Source organism: Pelodiscus sinensis, chromosome 1 (assembly GCF_049634645.1).
Source record: "Pelodiscus sinensis isolate JC-2024 chromosome 1, ASM4963464v1, whole genome shotgun sequence".
NCBI classification, from domain to species: Eukaryota; Metazoa; Chordata; order Testudines; family Trionychidae; genus Pelodiscus; species Pelodiscus sinensis.
In genome coordinates this window covers 98,429,759-98,456,418 of record NC_134711.1, presented here as the reverse complement: position 1 = coordinate 98,456,418, position 26,660 = coordinate 98,429,759, and the positions used below count along the sequence as shown (strand labels likewise).

At 42.8% G+C, this 26,660-nt stretch overlaps 1 protein-coding gene across 2 annotated transcripts in view; it reads left to right on the top strand.

Moving 5' to 3' along the window:
- Positions 1-26,660, top strand: part of STAB2 (stabilin 2) — a 146,873-nt gene that overhangs the window by 109,489 nt on the left and 10,724 nt on the right. For both annotated transcript variants that reach the window (XM_075938882.1, XM_075938875.1), the window contains 16 exons: positions 75-134; positions 2,348-2,524; positions 2,620-2,718; positions 4,525-4,671; positions 5,957-6,013; positions 7,157-7,280; positions 8,778-8,927; positions 11,834-11,938; positions 14,376-14,483; positions 16,051-16,244; positions 17,010-17,151; positions 17,648-17,781; positions 20,222-20,387; positions 20,630-20,736; positions 22,512-22,631; positions 23,785-23,943. In XM_075938882.1, the coding sequence (XP_075794997.1) occupies positions 75-134; positions 2,348-2,524; positions 2,620-2,718; positions 4,525-4,671; positions 5,957-6,013; positions 7,157-7,280; positions 8,778-8,927; positions 11,834-11,938; positions 14,376-14,483; positions 16,051-16,244; positions 17,010-17,151; positions 17,648-17,781; positions 20,222-20,387; positions 20,630-20,736; positions 22,512-22,631; positions 23,785-23,943 (2,049 nt within the window). The remainder of the gene's footprint in view (positions 1-74; positions 135-2,347; positions 2,525-2,619; positions 2,719-4,524; positions 4,672-5,956; positions 6,014-7,156; positions 7,281-8,777; positions 8,928-11,833; positions 11,939-14,375; positions 14,484-16,050; positions 16,245-17,009; positions 17,152-17,647; positions 17,782-20,221; positions 20,388-20,629; positions 20,737-22,511; positions 22,632-23,784; positions 23,944-26,660) is intronic.

Genomic DNA, 26,660 nt, shown 5'->3' with positions numbered 1-26,660 from the left:
TGTAGCCAGCATCTGTAGCTAATCTATTTCCCAGACAAGACACATAAGCCCATTTAACACTTATATCTTTCTAGGAAAGCCTTAAAATGGTTGCAGCCAAACAAGGATACATCATGTTCAGCAACTTGCTAGAGGTAAGTGAATTCGGGAGGCAATGACTATTTGGCATAGTTTTTTAAAGCCACAACTTCAGGATGAAGTTATATAATTGACACACAGCCTGAGCAATGGGGCTGTGTATAGTGTGATGAGGGACACAGGCTCCCCACAGCTTATAGAGAAGCCCTTGCAATCCAGGGCTAGATTAAGCTTTTCATAGGCCTTAGGCACTCTCATAATTGTAGGCCCTTAAATTAGACTCTATAGAAATATATAAGGGAGAAATGCCCTATCACCTTCTACACCTAATAGCACTCACTTTTATTTTCATTCTTGAAAGTGGCGCACCATGTAAGAAATTCATGGTACTTCATTCTAAAATAACAGCCATTTTGTTGTATACTGCAATTATACTTAAGATTCACCAGACAGTTAATCAGCTGATAAGGAGAAAAGTAAGGTGATGTTGCCACCACTGAGACTGTAAAATCCACATCGCAATGCAAGAGGAAGCATGATTCTAGAGCTGTAAAGCAAAAGAAAAAAAGAAAAAAAGAACAAGCTTTTAAAAAAAATGAGTGGTTCTCTGCTGAATTTCATGAGAAAAGATATGAGGAGTGACAGTGCAAGCTCTCCCATTAATCCATCAAGATCAGATTTGGAAAACAAAGCTGCAGAACATGTTGAAGTAGACGCCACTGAAAGTGGTGTTGAACCTTCAAGATCAAGTGAGGAACAAGCAATGGTCAGTCGGGCTACTTCAGAAGTGACCATGACAACTCCGGCACAAGATGTGATGGAAACAGAAACAGACACGGAAGAAAACATCAGTTTTGTCACAACATTAAAATATAGTTCTGATACAGCTGAGTGGGAAATCACTCCGTATTTCATAAAATATTTTGAATAAAATACTCATTCCCAGAATTTGGATTTCGGTTTCTCATTGCAAGGTAGGCAGTTCAGTAAAAAGAAAATATATGCATGCAATGAGACCACACAACCCAAACGGCTGAGACAGCAAATTTTTTGATGAAGTTTGTATGGATAACACGGTCTTGGATTTGAGTACCAGGGACAAATTTCACACACAGTGCTTCTATGCAATCATGGATAAACTTACTGTGTTGAGATGGTCAGACGACGAGCGCATATGCCACACTGAATGAACTGTTCCATTTTCTTGTGGCTAGATCAATGTCCAGTGATGCTGATGTTGCCTCTAGAGCAAGAGCATTAGTAGGTATATACCCATCAGATCTCGAACATGCATTTAGAGATGAATTTCTATAATTCTCACATATGTATGCTGAGAAGAAATCTGTGGCAGCATGTATAGCAGACAAGTTGGGGACAAGTTTTCCAAATGTCAGTATTGCTTTCAGGATGTATCTCGCCATTTTGGGAACAAACTGTGAAAGGGAAACCTCTTTTTCAAAGTTAAAATGTATAAAGACCTGTGTTCAGTCTACCATGGGACAGAAATGACTATCTTCCCTTGCACTACTTTCAGTTAAGAGGGAGCTTTGGAGAAAAATGACTGTCTGTGATTTTGCTAGCAAAAAGAGTCACAAAGTAAATATTTAATTGTGTTATACCTGTATGTTGTTTGTTGACTAAAGATTGAATACACCTGCATTTAATTAATCTTCTTCCACATTTGCACATGTATTCTAATAAAAAATAGCAAATTGTTGTGTGATTTAGCAATTTTCTCTTCTTATTTTTGAGTTAATTATGAATTTTTTTAGGCCCTAAATTTTTCATCGGCCCTAGGCACTCTGCCTATTGTGCCTAATGGATAATCTGGCCCTACTGCATTCAGTTCTCTCCCCCTTCACACAGAGAAAGGCAGGCAGATCTAAGCACTCATAAGACATAAGAGCTATTCCCTCCCTGCTCTTTCATCCATTTTGTGCTCTAAAACTTTTGGTCCCGGGTTTGTAACAATGGGCTCCCAAACTCTGAGTTAAGCACCTAAATAAGTGATCTCATCTTTAGTAAAAGCTGTCAGGCATTCAGCACTTTTGAAAATCAGTACAGACACCTGCTTTTTAAAATCTTGGCTTTGTACACAAGAAGGCCTAAATTACAAGCTATTTACTAGAAGGCCATGATGCATTCAGCATCCTTGCTGCTGGGCCAATTCACTTCCAGCCACAGTACATTTTTCTCAGTGTTAATCCTTTACAGTGGATGTAATTTTACAGTAAGAAAAAAAATCACTCTTGTTTTCTCTATGCTGCAGAATGCCGGTTTGATGAGTGTCATCAGTGATCCTCTTCATAAACCAGTCACCTTGTTCTGGCCCACCGATGCAGCTCTCAGAGCACTGCCTAAGGAGCAGCAGGATTTCCTGTTTAAAAAATCGAACAAGGACAAACTGGTGCAATATCTGAAATTCCACATCATCAGAGATGCCAAGGTGTGTTCAAACATTTTCTGATTTCTTTAGAGGAGGCACTGTAAAACCCTGGTCTGCAGTACCAAATCTTCCCACACTGTGCATTTCTTTCACAGATTTTAGCCTGTGATCTCCCCAACTCCAAGTCACTGAAGACCCTTCAAGGATCTGATCTCAGTGTAAAATGTGGGGATAACAACGACAACAGCTCTATTGTAAGTGTTTCACATAGGTACTATTTAATAACATAGGCCTCGATCCATTGCAACACCACCCCCCCACACACGCGCGCACACACACACACACACACACACACCAAGCCTATGAAGCCACCTTAAGGAATCAGCACCACTAGAATCAATGGTGTTCCACATACACACGGTGGTCCACACAGGGGAGCCAACAGACTTGTTGGACCCTTGGGCTAGGCAGGGGGGAGCTCAATGCTCCTGGAAGAGGCAGGATCCCAGGTGGAAGGGGTGGGGCCTGGGCAGCCAGCCCTCACCACCATCTGGAGCGCTGTGCCATGCTCCAGTGTCAATGTGAAGAGCCTGCTGTAGCAGCAGTGGCTGGGAGCTTTGGGCCCTTTTGAATCACCAGGCCCCTGGGCAACTGTCGTTCTTTGCCCATCCCTGTCAGTGGGCCTGGATCCACATTAGCATATCCCAGCACTGCAGGAGCAGTGGCTTAGAAAACAGATCCACAGCTTTGTGACTTGCCTTACAGGTAGAAGGCTTATTGAAGAATAATTTTCTTTGTAACAAGACAGTAGTTTCTCCACACAACTGGCTAGCACACACCTCAGAAAAGAAACAGATCCACAAATGTAGCCAGGTTCCTGAGTTGGGAGTTAGGTGCCTAAATGCCTTTGAGGATCTGGGCCTTAGTGTGCAACACATCAAAATTAGAAAAAGGGCTCACACAAAGTGAGGGTCACTCTGGGAGAAGAGCTGTAAGTGTACTATATACAATGTGGGCTTGCTTTCAGGATTAAGGACCTGCAAATTATAGTTGCCTAGCTACAAACTTGCACAAAATGTGTGGTGCAAACTGAATGGTTTGTGTGTGTGATCCCCTGTTTGCACTGACTTGGCAAGTAGCTGTGTCTAAACAGTTGGCTTTTTACATATATAGATGGAGTAAGACACTGTGACTGTTGTGAGGGAGAACTCTGCATACTCTTGTGGGGAAGGGAGCATAGCAAATTGGGATCTCAGTAGAGACAGGATGCTGCATGCTTAAACCCAATGGGAAATGCTGTTATCCTATCTGGAAATGATGCATAATGTTTACTTTATAATGGGGATGTAAGTGACTAATCGACTAGTCAAGTATCTGATCTGCAAAAGCTTATCAGATAGTCGACACGCTAGTTGACTAGTCGCTTCAACACCATCTTGCTGCCTTTATTAGAAAGAGGCAGCATAGGTGGAGGGAGAGGTTGGGTGCTGCAGGGAGCCAGCTTAAAAGCCAGTTCCCCTCAGCTCCAGCTCTATGGGAGGGGGCAGGGGCGCAGCGGCGGCGTTCCACCTTTGACATGTGCAAGAGTCCCTGCTGAAGCTCTTGTACATTTCAAAGCAGAAGCGCTGCATGGAGCCCGGGATCACGGGGTGACTCTCTGCTGGCCCCGGGCTCCATGTGGCATTTTAGTCTTTGAAATGCACAAGAGTCCTTGCTGGGGCTCTTGTACATTTCAAAGGCGGAACGCTGCGCGTTTTGAAATGTAGAAACAGCCAGGTGGACTCTTGCTACATTTCAAAACGGAAGCACCCTTATCGACGAATTGGAAATTCCATCAACTATTGGATTAGTTGATTAATCTAATTTTAACATGCCTGTTTTGTAAGGGTATGTCTACACTACGGGACAAAGTCTAATTAAGATACTCAAGAGAGAACTGACTGCAAAGGAAGGTTTATATTCTTACTAATTCCTGAACAGGAACTGCACATGGATCGAACAAAGCATAGCATGATGCGGGCTCCTTATTTTGTGTGATTATCTTCTTGCCTCTCTCTCAGGGTGACCTCTTTCTGAATGACAGAAGGTGTAGGATAGTGCAGCGGTACCTGGAGTTTGATGGTGGCATCGCTTATGGAATTGACTGCATGTTAATGGACCCCACCTTAGGCGGTCGATGTGACAGTTTTATCACTGCTGATATCAAGGTCCGTCCATCCTTCAGTTCAGTTTTGTGACCCTTGTGGAGATGTGAATGGTGGGCCAAATCATGGCTCCACTGAAGTCAATAGCAAACCTTCCACTTATTCCAATGCAATCAGAATTTGGCTCCATGGCTGAAACTGCTTAAAATGCTACTTTTCATTTGTCTAGTGTGACACCTAGGGTAGACATTGACTATCTAAATTAAAAGGTGAAGTATGGTACCTAAAAGATACATAAGATTCAACTGCATCTGTGGTAAGGAAAAGGTCAAGGTTCAATTGGGACTAACTAAAACATGTTAGCTACCCCTGACTTAATTTCATCCATTTCTTCTAGTCTAGACAAACCCTTTATAGACTAATATAATCATGAACAGGGCGCAAAAAATAATTCCCTTTGGAATAATGCCTGTTGAAAGGGTCAAATAAAGTTACCACCTATACAAGGATAATGCTATTACTTTTTGAGTTTCATGTAGGGTTAAAGAATCAAAGCAATCATCCATCTAATTTGAAATCTAGTCACTAACACTGGCTAATGCTGTATGCTTTACGGGAATATGTAAACGCCTATTATAATACATCTAAATGTGTATTGTATTGTAATACTGAGGGGATGTTTTTTCCTGACCATAGATGGTAATCCCTAGAAGAGCAGGAAGATGTTAGTGCTTATTTTTATTCTAACTGGTATATCTGTGGATGCTTGTGCTATTTATATAAATATTTATTTCTAGATACTCTCGTATGCACAAGGTTCTTGTTTACTATGCTGATGAGGGACAGATCAATTTTGAAAGAGAAATACAGTAAGGCCAAAAAGCCAGTAGTGGTTTTGAGTCCTCCATTTGAGTCACCTTAAAGGGGATTACTTTTCAGGGGGCACTTCCTGAAGTCAGGTCTAGGAAAACATCTCAAAATTGGACACTCAAATCAGAGACACCCCAAATACATTGTCAGTTATGCCAATGGAGGCTTATATGAAAATACATGCAGCCCCCACCTATGTAGCTGAATAGCAAGTTTGCACTTCCAGAACTATTTTATTGTGAAATTGACTGAATGTACCTGTTATGTTGTCATTTTCCTTTACCATTTCCCCTCTTTTATCTCTTTTGGAATGCTCTTGTAATCTGTATTAAGAGTAATGAAATTGGATATTTTAAAGGTACTTTTCTCCGCTCATTAATTTTACTGCTTATATAAAAGTAGACACTTTTCTAGTGCTTCTTTCAAATCACTTTTGTGGTGTTCTTATTTTAAATATGTGTTTCTCTTTCTATGACAGGGGGATTGTGTCGGCTGTTACAGTAATCCGAAATGCCCTACAGCAACTAAACCAAAGGTAATAATACTTTTTTTAGAAGCAGTGTAATTAGCAGGCATCTGTGACTGCAAAATAATAAACTAAAAATAACACACACTTTCAAAGAACAGTAGAGCAGTGAACAATAAAATGGCTTGGTTAAATGGAACAATAAAATCCCAATCCTACTGAAGTTAGTAGAGAGTTACAGATCTGATGCAAAACTATTGATGTCAGAGTGAGTGTTTCCATTGGCTTCAGTGAGTTCTGGATTAGGCCCCATTAAGAATTATGATAAAATCTAATGTGGTCACAAGTGACGAAGAGTTTGGTGTTCTCATCCTAGCACATACTACACAACAAAAACACACTTGATGCTTGCATGCATATGGCAGGCTGTGTTTTAGTGAGCAGAGTGGACCTAGGAGCTAGAGGAGAGCGGCATGGTCAGATAATATTGTGAGCGTTGACTGGCTGAGAATCTGGCCTATAGTGCTCTTCTCTTCTAGATGACTGGTTAAAATCTAGTCTAAGCCAGTAGTGACCAAAAGTTACCACTATCTGATGGCTCATGTGAAATGAAAAAGGTGGTGCCAGCTCTCTTCTGTTGTGTCCTTCCCCTTTATTGCTATCCATCATCTGTCTTGGAAGAAAGGCCATAGATTAAATGGGCAAGAAGAATGAGGCAGATCTATAAGAGATCCGGAAGGTTGGGTTAAGATATGCAACTCCAGATATGTAAATAACGTAGCCGGAGTCGACATACCTTAAGCCAAGCTTGGCACTGTCTTCACAGTGCGAAGTTGATAGGTGCAAATGCTCCCCTCAGCTTCCCTTACTCCTCACAAATCAAGGAGCACCAGCGCTGACCAGGGCACCCTCAGTGTTCAATTTAGCGGGTCTTTACTAGACCCACTAAATCAAATGCTAGAAGATCAATCTCCAGCACAGCAAGTGGAGATGTGGCTTTAGTCTCATCATATCAGGACTGAAGCATATTGGGGAGGGGGTTGCACCACTCCTGCACTGCTGTACTTTTTCTGTAAGTAAATCATATCCGTCTCCAGGGCCGTCAATTTGATCAGCTTGAAATTAAAAAACTACACTGAGTTAAAAATTAATCCACAGAACATTCTCTCCCCTGTGTTTTTATCCCCCTGTGCCGGAATGCACAATGTTTAGGGAGGGATGCAGAAGTGTACGTACCAGATCTATGGCAGGAACATTGATGGCTGTCGCCAGGATTGTTCTATGGTTGTCTGGGTTGCTAAGTGCTGTCGAGGTTACTATGGACGAGACTGCCAAGGTAGGAATGCCCTGATTAACCTCTGAGCTCTCTCTGTGGATAGCTGCCAGACACCACAAAGTGACAAGTCAAATCATCATTGGAGATTTTTAAGAGCAGGTTAGACAAACACCTGGGAGGGCTGGACTAGATAATTGGTCCTGCCACGAGGGCAGGGGACTGCACTAGAAGACCTCTCGAGTTCCCTTCTAGACCTGAGTCTATTATTCTATTTGTTTTAAAAGAATATTGAATAAAATTCTGCAATCGTGACTTTGCACCAGTCATGACACGCTTCATGATCCAGTGTACTGACTCAGACACAGGAGCTGCTGAGACGTACTCTCAGCTCTGACTGAGAGTTGCCGTGTGATCAGGACTAACTCTTTCTGTCTGTGTTCCTTTTTTGTAAAACAGGTTAATACAGTAGTGAGAGGTTGGGTATTGCATAAGGAATATTATTGTTTTCTTCTCCAAATAATAATTTAAATATATTCAAAAAGGGTCTTTTTTGTGTTAGCAATTGTAAACTCCCTGCTGATCAAGAAGAGTGAAATTAGTGGTATAAAGTGTTTGTTGTAACATTACTTGGAGACACATTCCAGCCATCTGAAAAAATACTAAAGATGTGAGATCCATATCATGTGCATTAAACACCTGTGCTAGAATTCACAGTTAGTGTATGAGCACATGTGTATCTGGTACAAGTGGAAAGAGTATTAAGCACTAATGGGCTTGTGGGGGAACCTCAGCTGTGTGGAACCACTAGTAAGACTAGTACTTCATCATCTAACTAACTTCCCGACCTTCACACAGCTATACCAAACATCAGGGCTATGTCTACACTGGCGCGATCTTGCACCAAAGCTATGCAAATGAGGCTAAGCGTGGAATATCGCTGAGCCTCATTTGCATATCTAATGAGCCACCATTTTTGCGGAAGAGGCTCTTGCGCAAGAAGGAGCTGTCTACACTGCCCCTTCTTCTGCAAGAAAAACCCTCTTGCGCAATGCCGTTATGCCTGAAAATAATCAGCGTAACAGTGTTGAGCAAGAGGTTTTTTCTTGCGCAAGAAAGGGCAGTGTAGACAGCTCCTTCTTGCGCAACAGACTCTTCCACCAAAATGGCGGCTCTTTAGATATGCAAATGAGGCTCAGCAATATTCCACGCTTAGCCTCATTTGCATAGCTCTGGCGCAAGATCGCGCCAGTGTGGACATAGCCCATGTGTTTTAATCCAAGCAGTTGCTGGCTTTGACTTCACCAGAACTTGGCATGGGTTTGGGGGTTCATCCACATAGGTCAGATTGCAGTCCTGGGAGCCAAGAATCTAAATGAGTGGACCCGGGGTTACGTCCTTCAAGTAAATGAGGATGTATGAATGCATCGTGGTGTGCAGTGTACATGTAGGGAATTTTCAAAAGGATGTCTAAAGTCTCATTTTCTTAGAAAGAAAACAAACTTGGAAATCTGAGGCTGAGCTGAAAACAATTGATTCACTGCATTTTATCCTTTCTAGCCTGCCCCGGAGGGCCAGAGACCCCATGTAATAATCATGGCTCATGTAATGATGGATACTCTGGAACTGGAGAATGTAAATGCAACAATGGCTTCAATGGGACGTCATGTGAGCTGTGTTTGCCAGGAAGATACGGCTCTGATTGTAAACGTGGGTTTCAGTTTTGTTTCTGGGGGAAAAAAAACATCTGGTTACAAGTTATCATTTTCTATATTTATTTTTGAAGCAGAAAAAATATTTTAATGTGTTTTCTTTGCTCTTCCATTTCACAGTTGTGACATGCCCCCTGCGGCTGCCACAGCCCAGATCTGGCTGAAGATCACTCCCATGCCGAAAGCCAACACAAAGCCTCAAAGTAGGGCTTACATGGGACCTCAGTGGTACATGGGCTTGTGATGGCCCTCTGCACTGGGGTGAATTAACCCACTCCTCCTGTCAAGTATATAGTTCCATTTTGTAGTAACCCGAAGCAGGGTGAGGCTTTGCTTCTTGATCGACAGGCCTCTTAATCAAAACACAGCCTTCTTCCCCAACCTCAGCAATAGACAAGACTCTATAATGGAAATGCTAATAAAATACAAGAAACCAGAAGGACATTTCCCGGCTATTAAAGGCAACACTTTATACTTACCGTGTGAAAAAGAAAGTAAAGAAAGAGATTAAATTAATTTGAGGAGAGGGCCAGCAGAAAGCCTCTGCTCCATGGAAGTTACCATATAAGTCCTCAATTGTTGCCTTAAATGGGACTCCCCAGGTGTGTTAGCCTTGTGCATTCTCCAGGGGTAGATTTCATCCTAGATTTAAAAAAAAAAAAAAATTCTCAGTCTAAAAGATTTTAGTTGAAAAACTAAACATAACAGAAGAAATGAGATATTAACTCTTTCATTCTAAATTCCTGTTTTCAATCCAACACAGTTTTGTAGTAACTAGCACTAACCCATAAGGTTACGTTATGCATGCAAAAGTTCCAGTGCTTACCCAAAGTTTATCCATTTGACATTGATTGCACTCCAGTGTGAGACAGTTTAGATAGTTCCATAAACATTATCTAAATCTCAAATTGTTATGGTTACTACAAGAAAAGCCAAAAAGGTCTTGTGACCTAATGACCTTTTTTAAAAAAAAAAATATATATATATATACATTTGTTTATATGTCAGGCATTCATTGACTACATTAAGCCCTTCACAAATCAAAAGTTCCACTCAACTTAATGGAAGTTTTACTGCTGACTTCTGATTCTATGGGGCTATGTCTACACTGGCGGGTTCTTGCGCAAGAACTGCTGTTCTTCCACAGAGTGTCCACACTGCCCGCCTGCTCTTCCGCAAGACCATTTACAGTAAAGTGTGGTAAAAGAGGAGTTCTTGCACAAGAGTTATGCTCTTTTCTAACAAGTGTAAGCTCTCTTGCGCAAGAACTCTTGTGCAAGAGGGCAGTGCGGACGCTCAGCAGGGATTTTTTGCGCAAGAAAGCCCAATGGCTAAAATGGCCATCAGAACTTTCTTGCGCAAGAGAGCGTCTACACTGCCATGGATGCTCTTGCGCAAAAGCACATGGCAGTGTGGACATGGTCTTGCGCAAGAGTTCTTGCACAAGAACCCTTGTGCAAGATATTCTTGCATAAGAAGTCGCCAGTGTAGACAGTCTGGGTGAAATTCTGGGCCCACAGAACTGCTTATAAGCTAAATCCTATGCCATTTCTTTCTCACGTACACAAAACATTTTTGGAAGGATGAGCCAGCAGAGGCTCCATTTAAATAGCAAAACACATAAATCTCTATCAATAATAAAAGTTCTTTGTGAGAGACCAGCTCTATTGCTTGGTACAACCACAAAGAACTACTACTCGGTGAAGAAATACTTTGTGATTAATGTTTCAGGGCGTGGGGATATGCAGGAAGAAGAACATCCCCCTACTATAAAAAAGACCATCCCCATTCAGACACTTCTAATCAGTCATGAAAACTAGCTGAGATATTTTGGTGGGTAAGACTATGTGTGAGCAGGCAGGGCCGGCTCGAGCCATTCCTGCACCCCAGGCAGCCGCCCCCTGCACGCTGCGCCCCTTAGAGCTGTCACCAGACGCCTCACGCCCAGGGCCAGGGGCCACACGGCAACTGATGACAGCAATAAGGGGTGCCGCGCACCCCTTACAGCTGCCATCAGGTGCCCTCCCATAGGTTGGTGCCCCAGGCAGCTGCCCAGCTAGCCCCGCCTTAATCCGGCCCTGTGAGCAGGTAACGTGTACACTTGGTTGGAGACAAAGTCCACCTACCCTGTGCAGAGGCAAATCCCAGCTTTGACCTGGTCAGCAATCCTATGAACAATCAGACTGTCAGACAACATGAAAACCTGTCGGAGCCCACTTCCCGGGTGTCACTGCTTATAGGGTTTCTAGTTCAGGGTCCTCAGCCCCACCGCTTTGCCTAAGATCTCGCTGACAGAGCAACTCAACTGTCAAAACTTGTCAAATCTCTTTTTAGTCTCTGGCTAGAGAGCCCGCCCTCCAAGTTTGATATTGCTGGCAGCTGTTGCATGCTAAGGCTTTCACCTGTGTCTCCAAGACAAACCTTTAATCCCTTTCTGCTATGGGCCATGTGCTTTTGTTCTCCCCATTAAAAGGTGGCTCTGTATTCATGTTCAGATATGTACATAGACATGGGAACTAGGGATTTTATGCTGGGCTCTGCTGCTAGCCCCACACCTGGGATTCCACCTGCTACCCCACACTCAGGGTCCTGGTTGCCAGCCTCAGCCCCCTAACCTTCTGTCCAGATCCCTTCCTTCCTGGAGACACAGCCCTGCTTACAGCCCCAGCTCTGCAGGGGTTGAGGGGAAGGGCAAGGGGGATGCCTTTCAGTGCCCCCCGCACCCTATCTTAAAAGGTTTCCAGCATCACTGGGTGTGTTATTAAACCACCACCAATTATTTCATGTGCCTTCTTGTTAGCCAACACTATATAAAACCAATGATCTCGATAACATTGCTCTAGGGAAGAATTTTCCTTTCCTAATTATTATCCTGTCTGTGATCAATCTACATTCTTTTTACAGCCTGCAACTGCAACTCCCATGGACAATGTGATGAAGGACATGCTGGATCAGGAGAGTGTTTCTGTGAAACAGGATGGACTGGTCGAGTCTGTGAAACCAAACTAGGTCTCTATCGTCTCACCGGAATCTGTTGCAAAACAATCAGTTACAGCACTCCCAGCAAATTTGATCCAATCAGTTGTTTTCATGCAGTGGTCGTAGCTCATATCAGGCATCCTGCTTCATGCAGGATAAATGTTGAAGGAGAGTATTTTGCTTTTGGTACAAGGAGGACTGAAACCTATAAAGAAAATTATATTGTGCAATACTAGGCCGTGATCAGCATGGTGCCCAAAATATCTGTGGTTCCTCTAAATGTGGATCTTTGCAAACCTATTTGAGGATTGCCTGCAAAATGCCTAAAAGGTGTATTTGACTTAGGCTGAAGGCTAACTTCCCCCCACCCCAATCGCATTAACCCAGAGCTTAGACCACATGGAGGTGAAGGGTCTGAGTTTGAGTTGTGCCCTAATGCTCTGGAGTGTAGACACAGCTGCACCGGATTAGTACGCTTGGAGTCCTCCAAAAATATTCCACAATCCTATGGGCCAACTTTTTGTGTCCTCTGGCCAGTCGAGAAAACAGTCACCTTTTCCCACACTGCACCACAAAAAAAGGGCTAGTGCAGCCACTAGCTGGAGAAGGTGCCAGGGGTATTGGTAGTTGGACTTGGACCCACATAAAGTAGTACAGGGGTTAGTGCCCCCGGTTGGGGCCCAGGATTCAACAACTCCTAACCTAGGTTTACAAGTAAGTGTAGACACAAAAGGCCCTAGGTTAACAAGCCCAGACTCTGCTAACTTGAGTTTTTCTAACCCTTAGCTTGCAATGCAGTGTACACAAACCTATTGTGTTTGGAGGTTAAGACAGTTGACTGAGAGGCAGTCAGCTGCAGTGCACGGGCACTCAGCACAGAGGCTGTTCATTAATGTTACTGCCTGGCAAAACAAGCCAACTTGCCAGTGGCTGCATATCACTAATCTAGTTCCTCTCCCTGCCGTGCAGCAGCAAGGGTGTCTACATCAGACACAGATGTATTTATCTACTGTGAGATTGCTCAACTGTGGGTGACTCCATGGCTCTTTTTAGCAGATCGTTTTGTTGTCTGTGTGAGCTGGCAGCGTGGTCTAATGCAGTGTTTCTCAATGACCAGCTGGTGAACCAGTGCCAGTTCCTGAAATCTCCCTGACACAGTTCAGGAAGGCAGCAAGCTGGCCCGTGCTATCAAAAAGGTTGAGAAAGATTGGTCTAGTGGAGGGTTTCCCAACCTGTGGTTTGCCACCCAAATATGGGTCACCATTACATTTCAAAAGGGTTGCCAACTGTCTCCCCGGGTGGCTTTTCCCCCTCCCCTCCCAACCTTCCCCCGTTTTTGAGTTGCCTTGGGTCACCAAGTCTTCCTGAATTGACAAAATTGGTCCCCATCTGGAAAAGGTTAGGAACCGCTGGTCTAGTATGTCAACCACAGGCCTGAGAATCAAGACCAGAGAGTTCTAAGTTCAGCTCTCATAACGGACTCCAACAAGTTGGTTACCTGCTCTGCATCTTTGACCTTGTCTGTAAAATAGGGATAATATATACGTTGATCTACCTCCCTGTAGAAGTGGGTGATTAATGGATGTTTTGATTATCTGGCAATTGATTTGATTCTCTGGGGAGAAAACATCATTTTGGACTCAACCAAACCTGAAATTTTAGGCAAATCAAAAAGTTTTTTAAACAATTTCATTTAATTTCATATAATTAAACTTATATGAACTTTTGAAACACAAAGCCCTTTCAAATTAAAAAATTGAAGTATTTTTGACAATGTCAGAATGAAATATTTTGATTTTTTTTTCTTTTTGTAGACTTACTATACTGAAACTATTTGGTAATATTAACAGACATTCATAAAATATGTTCGTGTCAGAGAACCTGCATTTTTCACTGGAGGGGAAAAAAAAGAGTTTCAGTCAAAAGATTTTATCCAACTCTACCTCCCAAGTAAATTAGGAGGGTTAATTACATATTGTTTATAAGGTGCTTTGAAAATGTGAGCACTAAATGCCTGTAAAATACAATAACATTAAATGAAGATGTTGACTGTAGTGAATATCTTATTCAAACAACATCCCTTTTTATATCAGGCTAATACTGTAAGTGTACTTCAGATTAATGAAGATCATTTCACTTGCAACTAATTAGCATCAAAGTATGGCCCAGCAAATGAGTCTTTGAATAAGGCTTTGCATTCTGTTTCTGCCCTGACTTCTGCGTGATCTGGGACAAACCACCTTACCCTTCTTTGCCCATCTGTAAAATGGGAATAATAATACTTGCCTCTCATATAAAGTGCTTTGAGATTGATGAAGTGCTAGACAAAAGATAGCATTATATTCTGACTTTTCTCACGGGTTTTTAAGTTAACTTGTATACAGCGCAAGTTTTCCTTTATTCTCTAAATGAGGGCACATTTTTTAAGTACAAGTCATTTTCATCAGATATTTTACATTCTTTACAGTTCTGCCGCCTGTGTGCTCACCTAATTGTTCTAGTAACGCCGTCTGCAAAGAAAACAACATGTGTCAGTGTAAGCCATTTTATGAAGGAGATGGAATCACATGTACAGGTGAATTCATGTACAGCTGTCCCACACCTCAAGTGTTCTGTGTAGCGCAAAAATTTCTCTCTTCTACTGGCAGGTGTTGGTCCAGTAAAAGATATTAACTCACCCATCTTGTCTCTCCCCAAATGTTAAAGGCAAATATTGTTTTCACCTAGGTATTCACTTTAATATATGTAATTAACCAGGGTGAAACACTAACTATTAAAGAGATGCCTGAACCAAAACTTCTGATGTAGAGACTCAGAGGAGAGAAATGGAAACAATTAAAGCCTAGTTACAGATTTTTTTTTTCTCATGAGTGTGAGGTCAATTCATGGTTGCATCCATTCTAAGGCTGTGTCGACACCACCAAGTTCTATTGACAATACTTATGTTGGCACCCAAAAGTTGATAAAACACAAATCACCCGAGAGTGTCTACACACTCGCTCCATCTGTCGACAGATCATGTCCATGCTGGGGACACCATCATCCATAGTGTGAGCAATGCACTACGGGTGTGTATCCCACAGTGCAGTCTTATGAAAAGGCAGAGCTGATCTCTCCGAGTTCTCCCAAGCCTTTAGCTGCTGGGAGTGACATTATGGCTACGTCTAGACTGGCATGATTTTCCGCAAATGCTTTTAACGGAAAACTTTTCAGTTAAAAGCATTTGCGGAAAAGAGCGTCTAGATTGGCACAGACGCTTTTCTGCAAAATCACTTTTTGCGGAAAAGCGTCCGTGCCAATCTAGATGCGCTTTTGCGCAAAAAAGCCCCAATCGCCATTTTCTCGATCGGGGCTTTTTTGCGCAAAACAAACCTGAGCTGTCTACACTGGCCCTTTTGTGCAAAAGCTTTGCGCAAAAGGACTTTTGCCTGAACAGGAGCAGCATAGCATTTCCACAAGAAGCACTGATTTCAGACAGTAGGAAGTCAGTGTTCTTGCAGAAATTCAAGCGGCCAGGGTAGACAGCTGGCAAGTTTTTCCGCAAAAGCAGTTGCTTTTGCGGAAAAACGTGCCCGTCTGGACACAGCCTATGAGTATCTGTGTGAGCTCTCTGTGCTGAGGAACGTTAAATCATCACAGCAGTCTGTCCTCCTCTCCTTGTAGCAGCAGTCTGCCTGCTGCTGTGTTCCTAGTGCAGGGCAGAACAGGAGCATTCCAGTGATTTGCTCTTTGTCTGTTCCCCAAAGGAAGCAGCTCACTCAGCTGTCAGATACAGTTATGAAAGGGGAGGGGCACATGCCAGCAGGAGCTAGTGCCATTGTGAGGTACAGATTATGTGTGGCCCTGGCCTCTGGAAAAACTGCCACTCTTGGGGACAGTTTTGATGGGTTTGAGAGCAAAAGGGACTTGCCCTACTGCCCTCTGGGACAATGCAGAGGAATCTATAATCTTCATGGAGGTTTCCTTGCAAACATTCCCTTGCTGCAGCAGGCAGGGATGGTCTGGGCCAGTTCTAATATTTTATATTAGGGATGTGCCCAAGCTCCTAACAAGGACTGGGCCCCCCTTTTGTGAACAACTCTCCACAAATAGAGATTAGCTGAAGGAAACACTAACTTACCTCTTTTCTCTTTGCTTTGTAGCTGTGAATCTTTGTAAACAAAATAATGGCGGGTGTCACCAGAATTCAAAATGTACCCAAACGGGGGTGAAAGTCCTGTGCAGCTGCCAGAAGGGATACACAGGAGATGGTCGCACCTGCTTTCCTATAAATCCCTGCGCCGATGGGCTTAATGGTGGTTGCCATGAACATGCCATTTGTACAATGACAGGACCTGTAAGTTGTTGGGGATGGAGATGGGTTTTGTCTTGGAAATCCTCTCTAGATGCACAATTCACCTCCTAATGGAGTTAACAGGGATCTTTCCAGTGACATAAGTGAGGGCTGGCCCAGCCCACACCTGACTTTGACACACATAATTCATTAGTCCCTGTCTCTTTGCCACATCATTTTGCTGTCCAGTCAGCTTCTTGGTGGACCCTCTTTACTTTAGAAATGCAGGATCATGAAGCTGAGGTAATTTCCACTACAGGAATGGATCTCACAGCATGTTCAAGATTTCTGCATGCATATTTTGGTAGCCCTCATGCTGAGTTTGGGCCTTGGCAGGTTGAAATGAAGAAGATGCCAAAAGGAGACATGTAAATAGTCCTACCACTAAATCCCACTGCTCAGTCTGTTTCAATCAGTGGACTGTTACATTCTTTTCATAGTTCCATTTGTATTTATTTAATATTATTTTGAGTGGCTAGCATGTATATTTATTATTATAATGCTTCAAATCATATTCTTAGTGGCTTAGTTCAGCAAAACACATAAGTACATACTTGAGTGTTTTGCTCAGTGAGAACTCTAGGAGGTGTGTAAAGTGTTTTATTGACTCTCAGCTTTTGCTAGTGGCGTTTGAGCAAATGAACATTGTGTTGTTGCTAGATTCGGCCGATGGGTCACTTCTACCCGTTTAGCAGATGCTATTTTACGTTGTTGTTTTTATGTTTGGAAAACATTCTCTTGGGACTTTCTTATTCTCTCTCCTACCAGGATAAACGCAAATGTGAATGTAAAAATAACTACGTAGGGGATGGGCTTGACTGCACTGTGATGCAGCTTCCGATTGACCGTTGTTTGCAAGACAATGGGCAGTGCCATGCCGATGCTGACTGTGCCGATCTCCACTTCCAGGGTCAGTACGCCAGATAGACTCAGAAGTAGTGTGGTATAAAGAGCAAAGGCTAGGCTCCTTCAATGGGCTACACGCGGCACGGGGTTCGCACTAGCCAGCTTTTAAAAATGGCGGCGCTGGCTTTATGCTAATGAAGCCCGGGAAATTCAAATCCCGGGCTTCATTAGCAAGTTCGGTATGCATACATTACCCCCCTAGTTCAAACTAGGGGGGTAGTGTAGACATACCCTGAAGCACATGTTTAAGGGTTGTTGAAGTAAGGGGACTTACGCACATGCTTAAAGTTTAATGTTTTGTAAGTTGGGACCTTTGAAAGCAAGAGATTAAAATGATTCCACATGGAAATATTACCCCACAAGTGGCTTGTTACATACCAGCTACATTCCATGGAAATTCCTCAAGGATTGTTCAATCTATTACAGAACCATGTGCTTTATGCCCAGATGGTTAAAACGCTTACATCCCTAGCATTAAGTTATTTATTGTTTACTTACAGATGCTACAGTTGGAGTTTTCCATTGGCGTTCCCCCCAGGGGCAATACAAACTGACTTTTGAAAAAGCAAAAGAGGCCTGCGACAGTCAAGGAGCAACCATAGCTACTTACAATCAGCTGTCCTATGCTCAGAAGGTGACATAATGTTGAATGGCAGTGCCAAAGGACTCAGTTTGTGTACTGTATTTAGTGGCTGCACAAGGGTGAAATGGAACTGTGAGACGTAGCTGTCTGAAAGTTGAGTGCCTCGGGAAATAGTTATATTCTCAGGAGTGCAACTTCTGAGCTCTATGAGTAGGCATGGTGGCATTCATTTTTTTATTATTATTATTTCAATAGATTATGTCACTGTTTATTTTTAAGTGTTTTTAGATTTTTATTGATTTCAATTTTCACATTTATACAAATGTATGGGGTTTAAAAAGTTTTTAGCTATTTAAATGTTCACACTTATGGGGAATTATTGGGGGAGGAGCCAGATAATTATTTGATTACAGCAGATGTTGAGATCCAAAAAGTTAGCTTTATAACCATCAAAACACAAAATTGCCAATCTCACATGTCAAAACATGCAAATATCCCAAACTGAACAAATCACACCAGTTTTTATTATTCTTTCACTAGTCCATTTGTAACAAGCTCAATTCGTAAGTCTAAATTACTGGATTTTGACTAAGTTCTCAAGCAGCATTTTTCTTTCTTTGCCCATCTATAAATTTCATTTATCATCAGTAGAAATAGTTTTCATTGGTTTTTGTGTGTACAGTGGAATTTACATTAACTGACATTTACCAATAAAAATCTAATCTTTCCAAGCCTATCTGTGAAGCAAGTTCCTCTCTTGAGTACAGGCATATAACACACATTGACTTCTAATAGGAATTATATGTGCACTTGTGAAGGCAAGATTTAGTCTTGTATTTGGACGCTGAAAACCAACATTGGAAATCAAAATGGGGGAGGGGGTTGGCCAAGGTCTTAAATATACAGTAGGACAGTAATTCCCCTGTATAAATATCACTGTAATTATAGTAAATGAATCAAAATGTTTAAAATTGTAAACTGCTTGAAAAACTTTACTTATCTTTTTTTCTTCTATCCAACCTTCATTTCCAAGTCAAGCAGCTAGCTGGTGTTAAAATTCTTATCTGTCAATATTAAACAGCTGCTTAAGACCTGGCAATACCAGCAAGGAAAAAAAGTGTGTGCTGTACTAACTTTGTACCTGATTCTACTTCCACTAAAATCAAATTAAAATGAGCAAAATTGTCATTGTGTTTAGTGGTAGCAGAGCAAGATTCTTTAGAAGCCAAATTTTAGATTTTTATTACAAATTTTAATTACACTCCTTTTTAAAGGACCTTGCTTATAGAACTTTTTTCTTTAAACAAGGCTTTGGGGGTTTTTTCTGGCTGGTGTAAGTCTAGGATAACCCTTTGATTATTGCTTATGCTAAACAGGTTCTAAATTATATAGGGTTGAAGCCAATAAGAGTTTTGCCATTGTCTTTAATTGTGGCCAAGATTTCATCCTGGAATTGTAAAACTAGTTTTAAATGGGCGGTCAGACTGATTGTATCCCAAATTACTTGACTGTTTACTCCTGACTCGTTCCTACTCAGAGTTCAAAATGTAGTGATGATGCCCATTATTTAAGAGGACAAGGAATACTGGTAAAATGAAAGTCTGGAGTGTGTGTAGTGCAGAAACTTTTTACTTGGGCAAGTAGAGAGGTCAGAACCAAACCCAAGGATACAGATTCCTCTGGACTTTGGGCACATTCTGCTTTGGATCTAAACAATGCAATTCAGGCTTGTCTTTAATGTAGATATTTCTCTGAGTCAGAAAATCCAGCAATAACGTTGGCTTTGAGTTTGCTGAATATTATTATTCACATGTAACTGAACTTGTCAGTTCTTCTGGGTGGATAAAGAGTCCCTTGCATTCCTATTTGTTTGGTTTTTCCACACAAAAGCCACCCAACTGCTGTTGAGCCCTCTTTCTGCCCTGCTCCTGCACTGAACTCTGAGTAGACAGACCCCCTACACTTGGGATGCCACACACAGGAGCACAGTCAGTGCAGGTCTGGGCTGAGCTGACCTTCACCCTGTGCAGAGAGCAAGGGCACCATTTCAGGAGGGCTGGGGGGGCAGCAGCCGTGCTCTCCGGGACACAACTTGCTTCTCATCCCTTTCCCTGGACACTAAGGGAGTGAGGGGAACATACTTGCATTCCATGCATGCCTCTTACGTCTGGCTGATGAAGGGAATCAGGTGTAAAAGGCATGCATGGAATGCAAGTACGTTCCCCTCACTCCTTGACAGTCCAGGGAACGGGATGAAAAGCAAGCCACATCCCGGAGCAGGGGCTGCTGGCCCCCGAAATGGCGCCCTTGGCAGAGAGACCACACAAAGCCAATACATGGCTTAAGCCTTCAAAACAGGATTTAAGGAAGACTTCTGTGGCATGTAGGCATTATGTTGGCCCTCTGTGGTTGGGTGAGTTTCAGTCACAGTGCATTAGACGAGCTACAGTTCTGTTTCTTCTGTGCTTTACAATGAACGTGTTGGTTACAGGCAAGATACCACTTCTGTGCTGCTGGCTGGTTAGACGGTGAAAGAGTTGGTTATCCAACTGCCTTCCCTTCTCCAAATTGTGGATCAGGATTTGTTGGAATAGTTGACTATGGGGTCAGAAACAACCTGAGTGAAACCTGGGATGTCTTCTGCTTCAGAATCAAAGGTAATGGAGTGTCTACATCTAAGGTGGTTTGGTTCAAAAGACGGCATGATAATTCATTCCAATAATCTCCCTTAAGTTTAGAGACCAGCTCATAGTATTGGCAACAGGTTCTCTTTCTAAACTAGAGGAAATTTCCTTAGACTGTCAAATTATTTCTCTTCAGAGCAGCAGAAAACCATCTCCTAGAACAAACCATTCCTTCTTGGCTTGTTATCTAATAGGCATGTGTTTGTATTTTACAGATGTGAACTGCACGTGTAAGCCTGGCTATATAGGTAATGGCTTCACATGTAGCGGGAACTTGCTACAGGTCCTGATGTCTTTCCCCATGTTTACAAACTTCTTGTCGGTATGGACTAAAGAAGAAATGCATTGTTCTGACATACAAACTAAACCAAATGTTATAGTCTAGCCCGGGGGCAGGTGGGGAGGGGGAATCATTTTTAATGGGAGGCTACTCCAAGATTTTGGCAAGTGGTCAAGAGCCACACTTCTATGAGGGGCTGTGGGGTCTGGGATAGAGGTTGGGCGCAGAAGGGATCTTGAGGTAGGGTGTGGGGTCTGAGAGGGAGTTTGGATGAAGGAGGAGGCTGTGATCTGGGGCAGGGGCTTGGGGTGCAGGGTTCAGGAGAGAGTAAAGATGCAGGAGAGGATTCTGGCATGGGGAATGGGTGCAGGGTCTGGGAGGGAGATGTACCTGAGAGAAAGGAAAAAAGGGTACAGAGGTTTTGGGTGATGGTCTGGGGCAGGTAATTGGGGGGAAAGGGGGTGAGAAGCCAGAGGCAGGCTCCCTTACTTAAGCAGCTCCCAGCCAGCAGCCCTGCAGAAAGAAACCTGAGGCAGGCTCCCTGCCTTTCAGCTGAGGGAGGAAGACTTCACATGCTGCCCTGCTCCAGCAAAATGTCTCAGCTCCTATTTTAGATGGAAACTGGCCAATGGGAGCTGAGACATTTTGCTGGAGGGGAGCAACATGCGAAGCCTCCCTTCTCCCTCCCCAGCCATCCAGAGCAGAGAGCTGCTACTATGTAAAGCATGAGCTGCTCTCTGCCCAAGGGCTCCGGTGAGGCAGCCACAGGCCAGATCTGGTGGCTCGGTGGGCCGGATCCAGTTCTCTGGCAGCCTCTTGCCTACCCTGGCCTAGCAAATACCCCGAACATATTCATTTACACGTAAATGTTTACCTTATTAGCCCATTCCCCTCACAGTGATTCAGACACATGTCTGGGTAACCTCACTCTTCTCTTACTGGATGAGAAAGTAAATATGAGTGTGAGAATAATGCAGCATAAAAGCAGGGTGGAGGCATTTCAATCATAGCTTTAAAAATGGTTGTGGCTTTGTAAAAATAAGCTGAAAATGCATGCTGTTGTACAGTTTAGATTGAATTAATATACGTGAATGGTAGGGTTTGGTATGGGTGTTTGTTTTTTTTTAATTCCACAACTGGTAGAATATTGTATTTGAATTTTACCACACTGCTAGAGGCAAAAGGCAGAAAAAACCCTTTAGGGTCAGGGCCGGCCTTAAATCTCAAACAGTAAGGCACGTATGTAACTTAGCTCACATGAATAGTCTCATTAACTACAATGGGTCTATTCATGTGCTTAAAAGTTGAGCCTGTGCATAAGCATTTGCTGCATCAAAAGCTAAAATTGTGTTCTTAATAAAAACTTCTCTTTAAGGGTATATCTGCACTGGAGCTAATTTCAAACTGAGGAAGGCATATCATACTTGCTCTGATCAAGCTAGTGTGCTAAAGGTTGCAATGTAGCCTCAGATATATGGGTGGCAGGAGGAGGGTCCAGTGATGATGGATATATGCCTATGGTTTCAGATGGTACTGCATTTAGTCTCACTGCCTGGTGGCTGCAGCTATACTGCTATATTTAGCATGCTAGCTCAATTATAATTAGCATGGATATGTCTCCTTATGTTGGTAATTACACCTCCGGTTGTAGTGTACATATTCCTTTAGTGGGATAAAATGGTTGTCGCTTCAAAATTGATTCAACATTTACAATGAAGTTTGGGGGGATTTACACAGTATTGATTCAGCTTATGTCACAATAACTGGACCATAAACCAGATTGTCTTCAATTAAGAATGAATGTGGTTTCTTTCTAGGAAGTCCTGGTTTATTCCAACAGTTCCACAAAAGGCAGAGAGTTCCTGAAATACCTCACAAACTTGTCAACCCGGGCCACTCTCTTTGCCCCAAACAATAATGGGCTAAGAGAAAATGAGGTGAGCATCTTTTTATCCTTTTCTTTCATGGTATTAGTGTTACATCATTCTGAGCAGGCCTACTGGAGTCAAGTAGTAATTGTTCAAATTTAATTTGAACAAATACATCTCAGGAAGAGATGGCAAGCTGACTGGTTTTACTAAGTCACTAAGCAGATAGGCAGACATGTCTTTTTTTTATTTGTGTCTCGGCCAATCATTAATGGAAGGTTACATACTCTTGAGCCACTTTTAAGACTTTTCCATACACTGGGTTTTGTTACCACATACAAAAGTCCTTTAGAAGCAAGACCAGCTCTCACTTATCTGCAACTGCAGCTATACAGATTAGCTGTTAAAGAAAGTTGTGTGTAATTTTCAGATCTGATATTTGTTGCATATCTATTCACCAGAGGCTATTCTTCTGCCTTATCATTGTCCTTCATCCTTTCCAGTCAGCCATTGCTTTCAATGTCACTGGTAAAATCCTGGCCCTTGAGTTCCTTGAGGTCAGGAGTTCATCCAAAGGCCTGCGTTACCACTTAGTTGTACACTAGGTACTGTAGTTTGAAACTTGCACATTTCTTAAAGGTTTCCTACAAACATTTTTTTTAAAGAACCATTGTTTGGTTCTTCAAGGCTCCTCTCTGCCTGCAGTAGTGCAGAAAAACCAGCAAGAAGGAGAAGCCTTTTGTCCAGCTAACAGGTTTTCTTTGAACAATACTCAAGGGGCACATCCATACTTACTCGAAGATCGATGCTCCGGTGGTCGAACTTCTGGCGCTTGATTTAGCAGGTCTAGTATAGACCCATAAATCAAATGCTGAGGGCAACTCCTGCCAACTTCTTTTGTGAGGAGTAAGGGAAACCAACTGGAGCATTTGCTCCCATTGGCCTCCTGCAGTGTGGATGCCACGAAGGCTCGGCTTAAGGTAAACCAACTCCAGCTATGCATTTTACGTAGCTGGAGTTGCATACCTGAAGCTGACCTTCGTAGTCTAGTGTAGACCAGGCCTAGAGTCAAAGAAAGACATAGAACCTTTTGCTAAAGACCACTATGTCAGGGAATGCAAGTGGTAGAGAATTTCAAAATCCATCCAGGGAATTTAGTCTAATGGTAAAATCAGCCAGGTAAATTAAACTGGTAAACATGTCTATTTTCCCTCTTCTTTAGACACTTTCCGGACGAGACATTGAGTATCATCTATCCAATGCCAGCACGATGTTTTATGGAGACTTGACCAATGGGACTACTCTTCAAACAAGGATAGGGAAAAGACTCTTAATTACATACAGTGTAGGCCAGGATTACCAAATTCAGACAACAAAAAAGGTATAATCATCTGTGTTACAAATAAGTCTGCTCTCCAGACTCCTCTCCTCCATCTTGTCCTTTGTCTTGTTTATTAGCAAACATTGCACAATCCGGGGTTGCATTGCCCCAGGGAGAAGCAGCAACCCAAGAGACTGCAAGGATTTTTAGTGCAAATTATCCAGCATTTCATTCTAGCCAGGGTGCTGCTGAGTCACAGAAAGCTTGAAACATGGGGTGAGGGAAGATGGCGCTTGGCAAAGAATGCCAAAAGCATGTAACGGCACAGTACAATCTTAGACCTAACTTGCCCCTGAGGGAGTAGGAGAGCTGGTGCTCAGTGGGAGACAGGAAGTGGTATTTAGTTTGTTCCTTAGTAGTATTCTTAGTTCCTCATACAAGTTCTTAATATTTAAAAAAAGGGCCTAAACTGTCCTTTTAGACAGAACATTTTCACAGAAAATTGATTTAAGAAATATTTTGCCATTTCCTGAAAAAATTAATATCTCACCCCTAAGAAAAACAAACAAACAAACAAACGTTTCTTAAATTTTTGGAAAAAACAGAATTTTTCATTTATGGCGAAATTTTTCACCTTCTGCTCAACTCTAACAGCATGTAGGACAATAGCTTCCCTATAGCAACTCCCTTGGGCCAGACTCTGGCTACAGACATAGCAAGAGAGCAAGTCCTCAAGACAAGAATATTGCAGACAAACTTCCAAAGAATGTGTGGTAGTATTCCTTGGTTAGAACAGAAGCAGGGGCTTCTGAGAAAGGTGACACGTGGCGACAGAGAAAAGATGGAAACCCTTCCCCTCCCCCATCTCCAGAAGACTGTTCAGGGGTGACAATTGCAGCTTATTAGATGTGTAATGTAAAAATAAAATTCCACCCTCCGATCCACTCTGCTACGCAGTGACAGTGTACTATACCAGCTGACCCATTGTCTCATAACAGGAGTAAGATGTCCTTATGACCTTAAACCTTAGTCCATCCTGTGCTTTTCAGCACACTGGCCTACCCACATTCTCTATGTTTGCTTATCAGCTGCCATATAATCTAAGTCCTCTCATTTCAAAATATTTTTTCTGTGTTGTTGATAATCATATGCTTCCAAATCATTCTAGGTTTACTCCTCTTTCTTGTTGGATTTTCTGGCTTCCAACTGTGAGCCATAATTGGTAGTCAGTTATGATCTGGCCAGTGCCAGTCCCAAGCCTGGATCAGAGAGGAGGGTTGGTTGATGGGGTAGCTTCCCTTCACCATAAAAAACTCTTGAGCTACAGGAAACTACTCACATTACTCACAGGAAATCAATGACTGAGATATGTCACTCATTAAAATCATCTTTTCGCTGCCACTTTCCCCTTGCGTGACACACGAGTTAGAAAATAACCAGAGATCTACTGGAGGCGAGGGGTTTGCCCCGCTTGAAACTGGCTCAGTGCGGGACCAGGGGGTGAGTTGTTCCAGCTCATATATCCGGTCAATTTGGTCTCCAGGAGATTGCAATACACAACCTTTTACTCCTCTGTTTGAAATCCACCCAGATGAAATCAATTTATTTTCCAAACCCCTGGATTTGTGTAAGAAGCACTTGAGGCTTCTCAGCATGTACGTGAATGAGCATGCTCCTATTACTAGTGTGCTCCTGTCAATAAGCATACGCCAACATGCATAACTGTATCTCTACAAGCTGTCCAGCCCTTTAAAAGAGGTCACATGTTTGTACAAGTTAATAACTAGTGGTAGGGTGCATGCTTGCATGATGGTCTAACTGGCTGAGTTAATCTCCCTCCTCCTCCATAGATCTTTTTTCTGGTTATACCAATGCCCAGAGTGGAAACCTGCTCCCTCCATTCACCTCTAGCAGAACGAAACAGATCCACCACACGCTTTTAATTCTTTTAAAATGAGCACTGGTGGGCTAGTGAAAGTAGGGAAGATTGAGATTGTAACCTAGGCAGTAACAGTAATAGTTTTCCAATTATACCACCTGTTCTTCTACTTTCTTTTGGTGGTAACATTACATTTGTGTTTGCAAATGTTAAATGTTTGCATCTAATTCCCAAGTCCTTGGCACACATCCACACTGTGGACGTCCGCACAAGGAGTAATTTGGAAGTCAAGCAAAGACCTTCAACCAAACACTACAGCTATGTCTACACTGGCACCCTTTTCCGCAAATGCTTAAAACGGAACAGTTTTTCCGTTATAAGTATTTCCGGAAAAGCGCGTCTACATTGGCAGGATGCTTTTCCGGAAAAGCACTTTTTCTGGAAAAGCGTCCGTGCCAATGTAGATGTGCTTTTCCGCAAAAAAGCCCCGATCGTCATTTTCGGGATCGGGGCTTTTTTGTGGAAAAGACTACTGTGCTGTCTACACTGGCCCTTTTCCGGAACAGTTTTTCCGGAAAAGGACTTTTGCCCGAACGGGAGCAGCATAGTTTTTTCCGGAAAAACAATGACGATTTTACATTAGATCATCATTGCTTTTCCGGAAAAGCAAGCGGCCAGTGTAGACAGCTCGCAGCTTATTCCGGAAAAGCGGCTGCTTTTCCAGAATAAGTGGCCCAGTGTAGACACAGCCTACCAGGCTACAGAAACTGAAGTGACTGAGCCCCTAAATCAGGGGTGGGGAAACTAAGGCCCAGGTGCAGTTCCGGGCTTGTCTGGATCCAGCCCCTGGGGCTCAGGGCTCCTCCCTCCCAGTATTGGGGAGCCCTCTCTGACACCC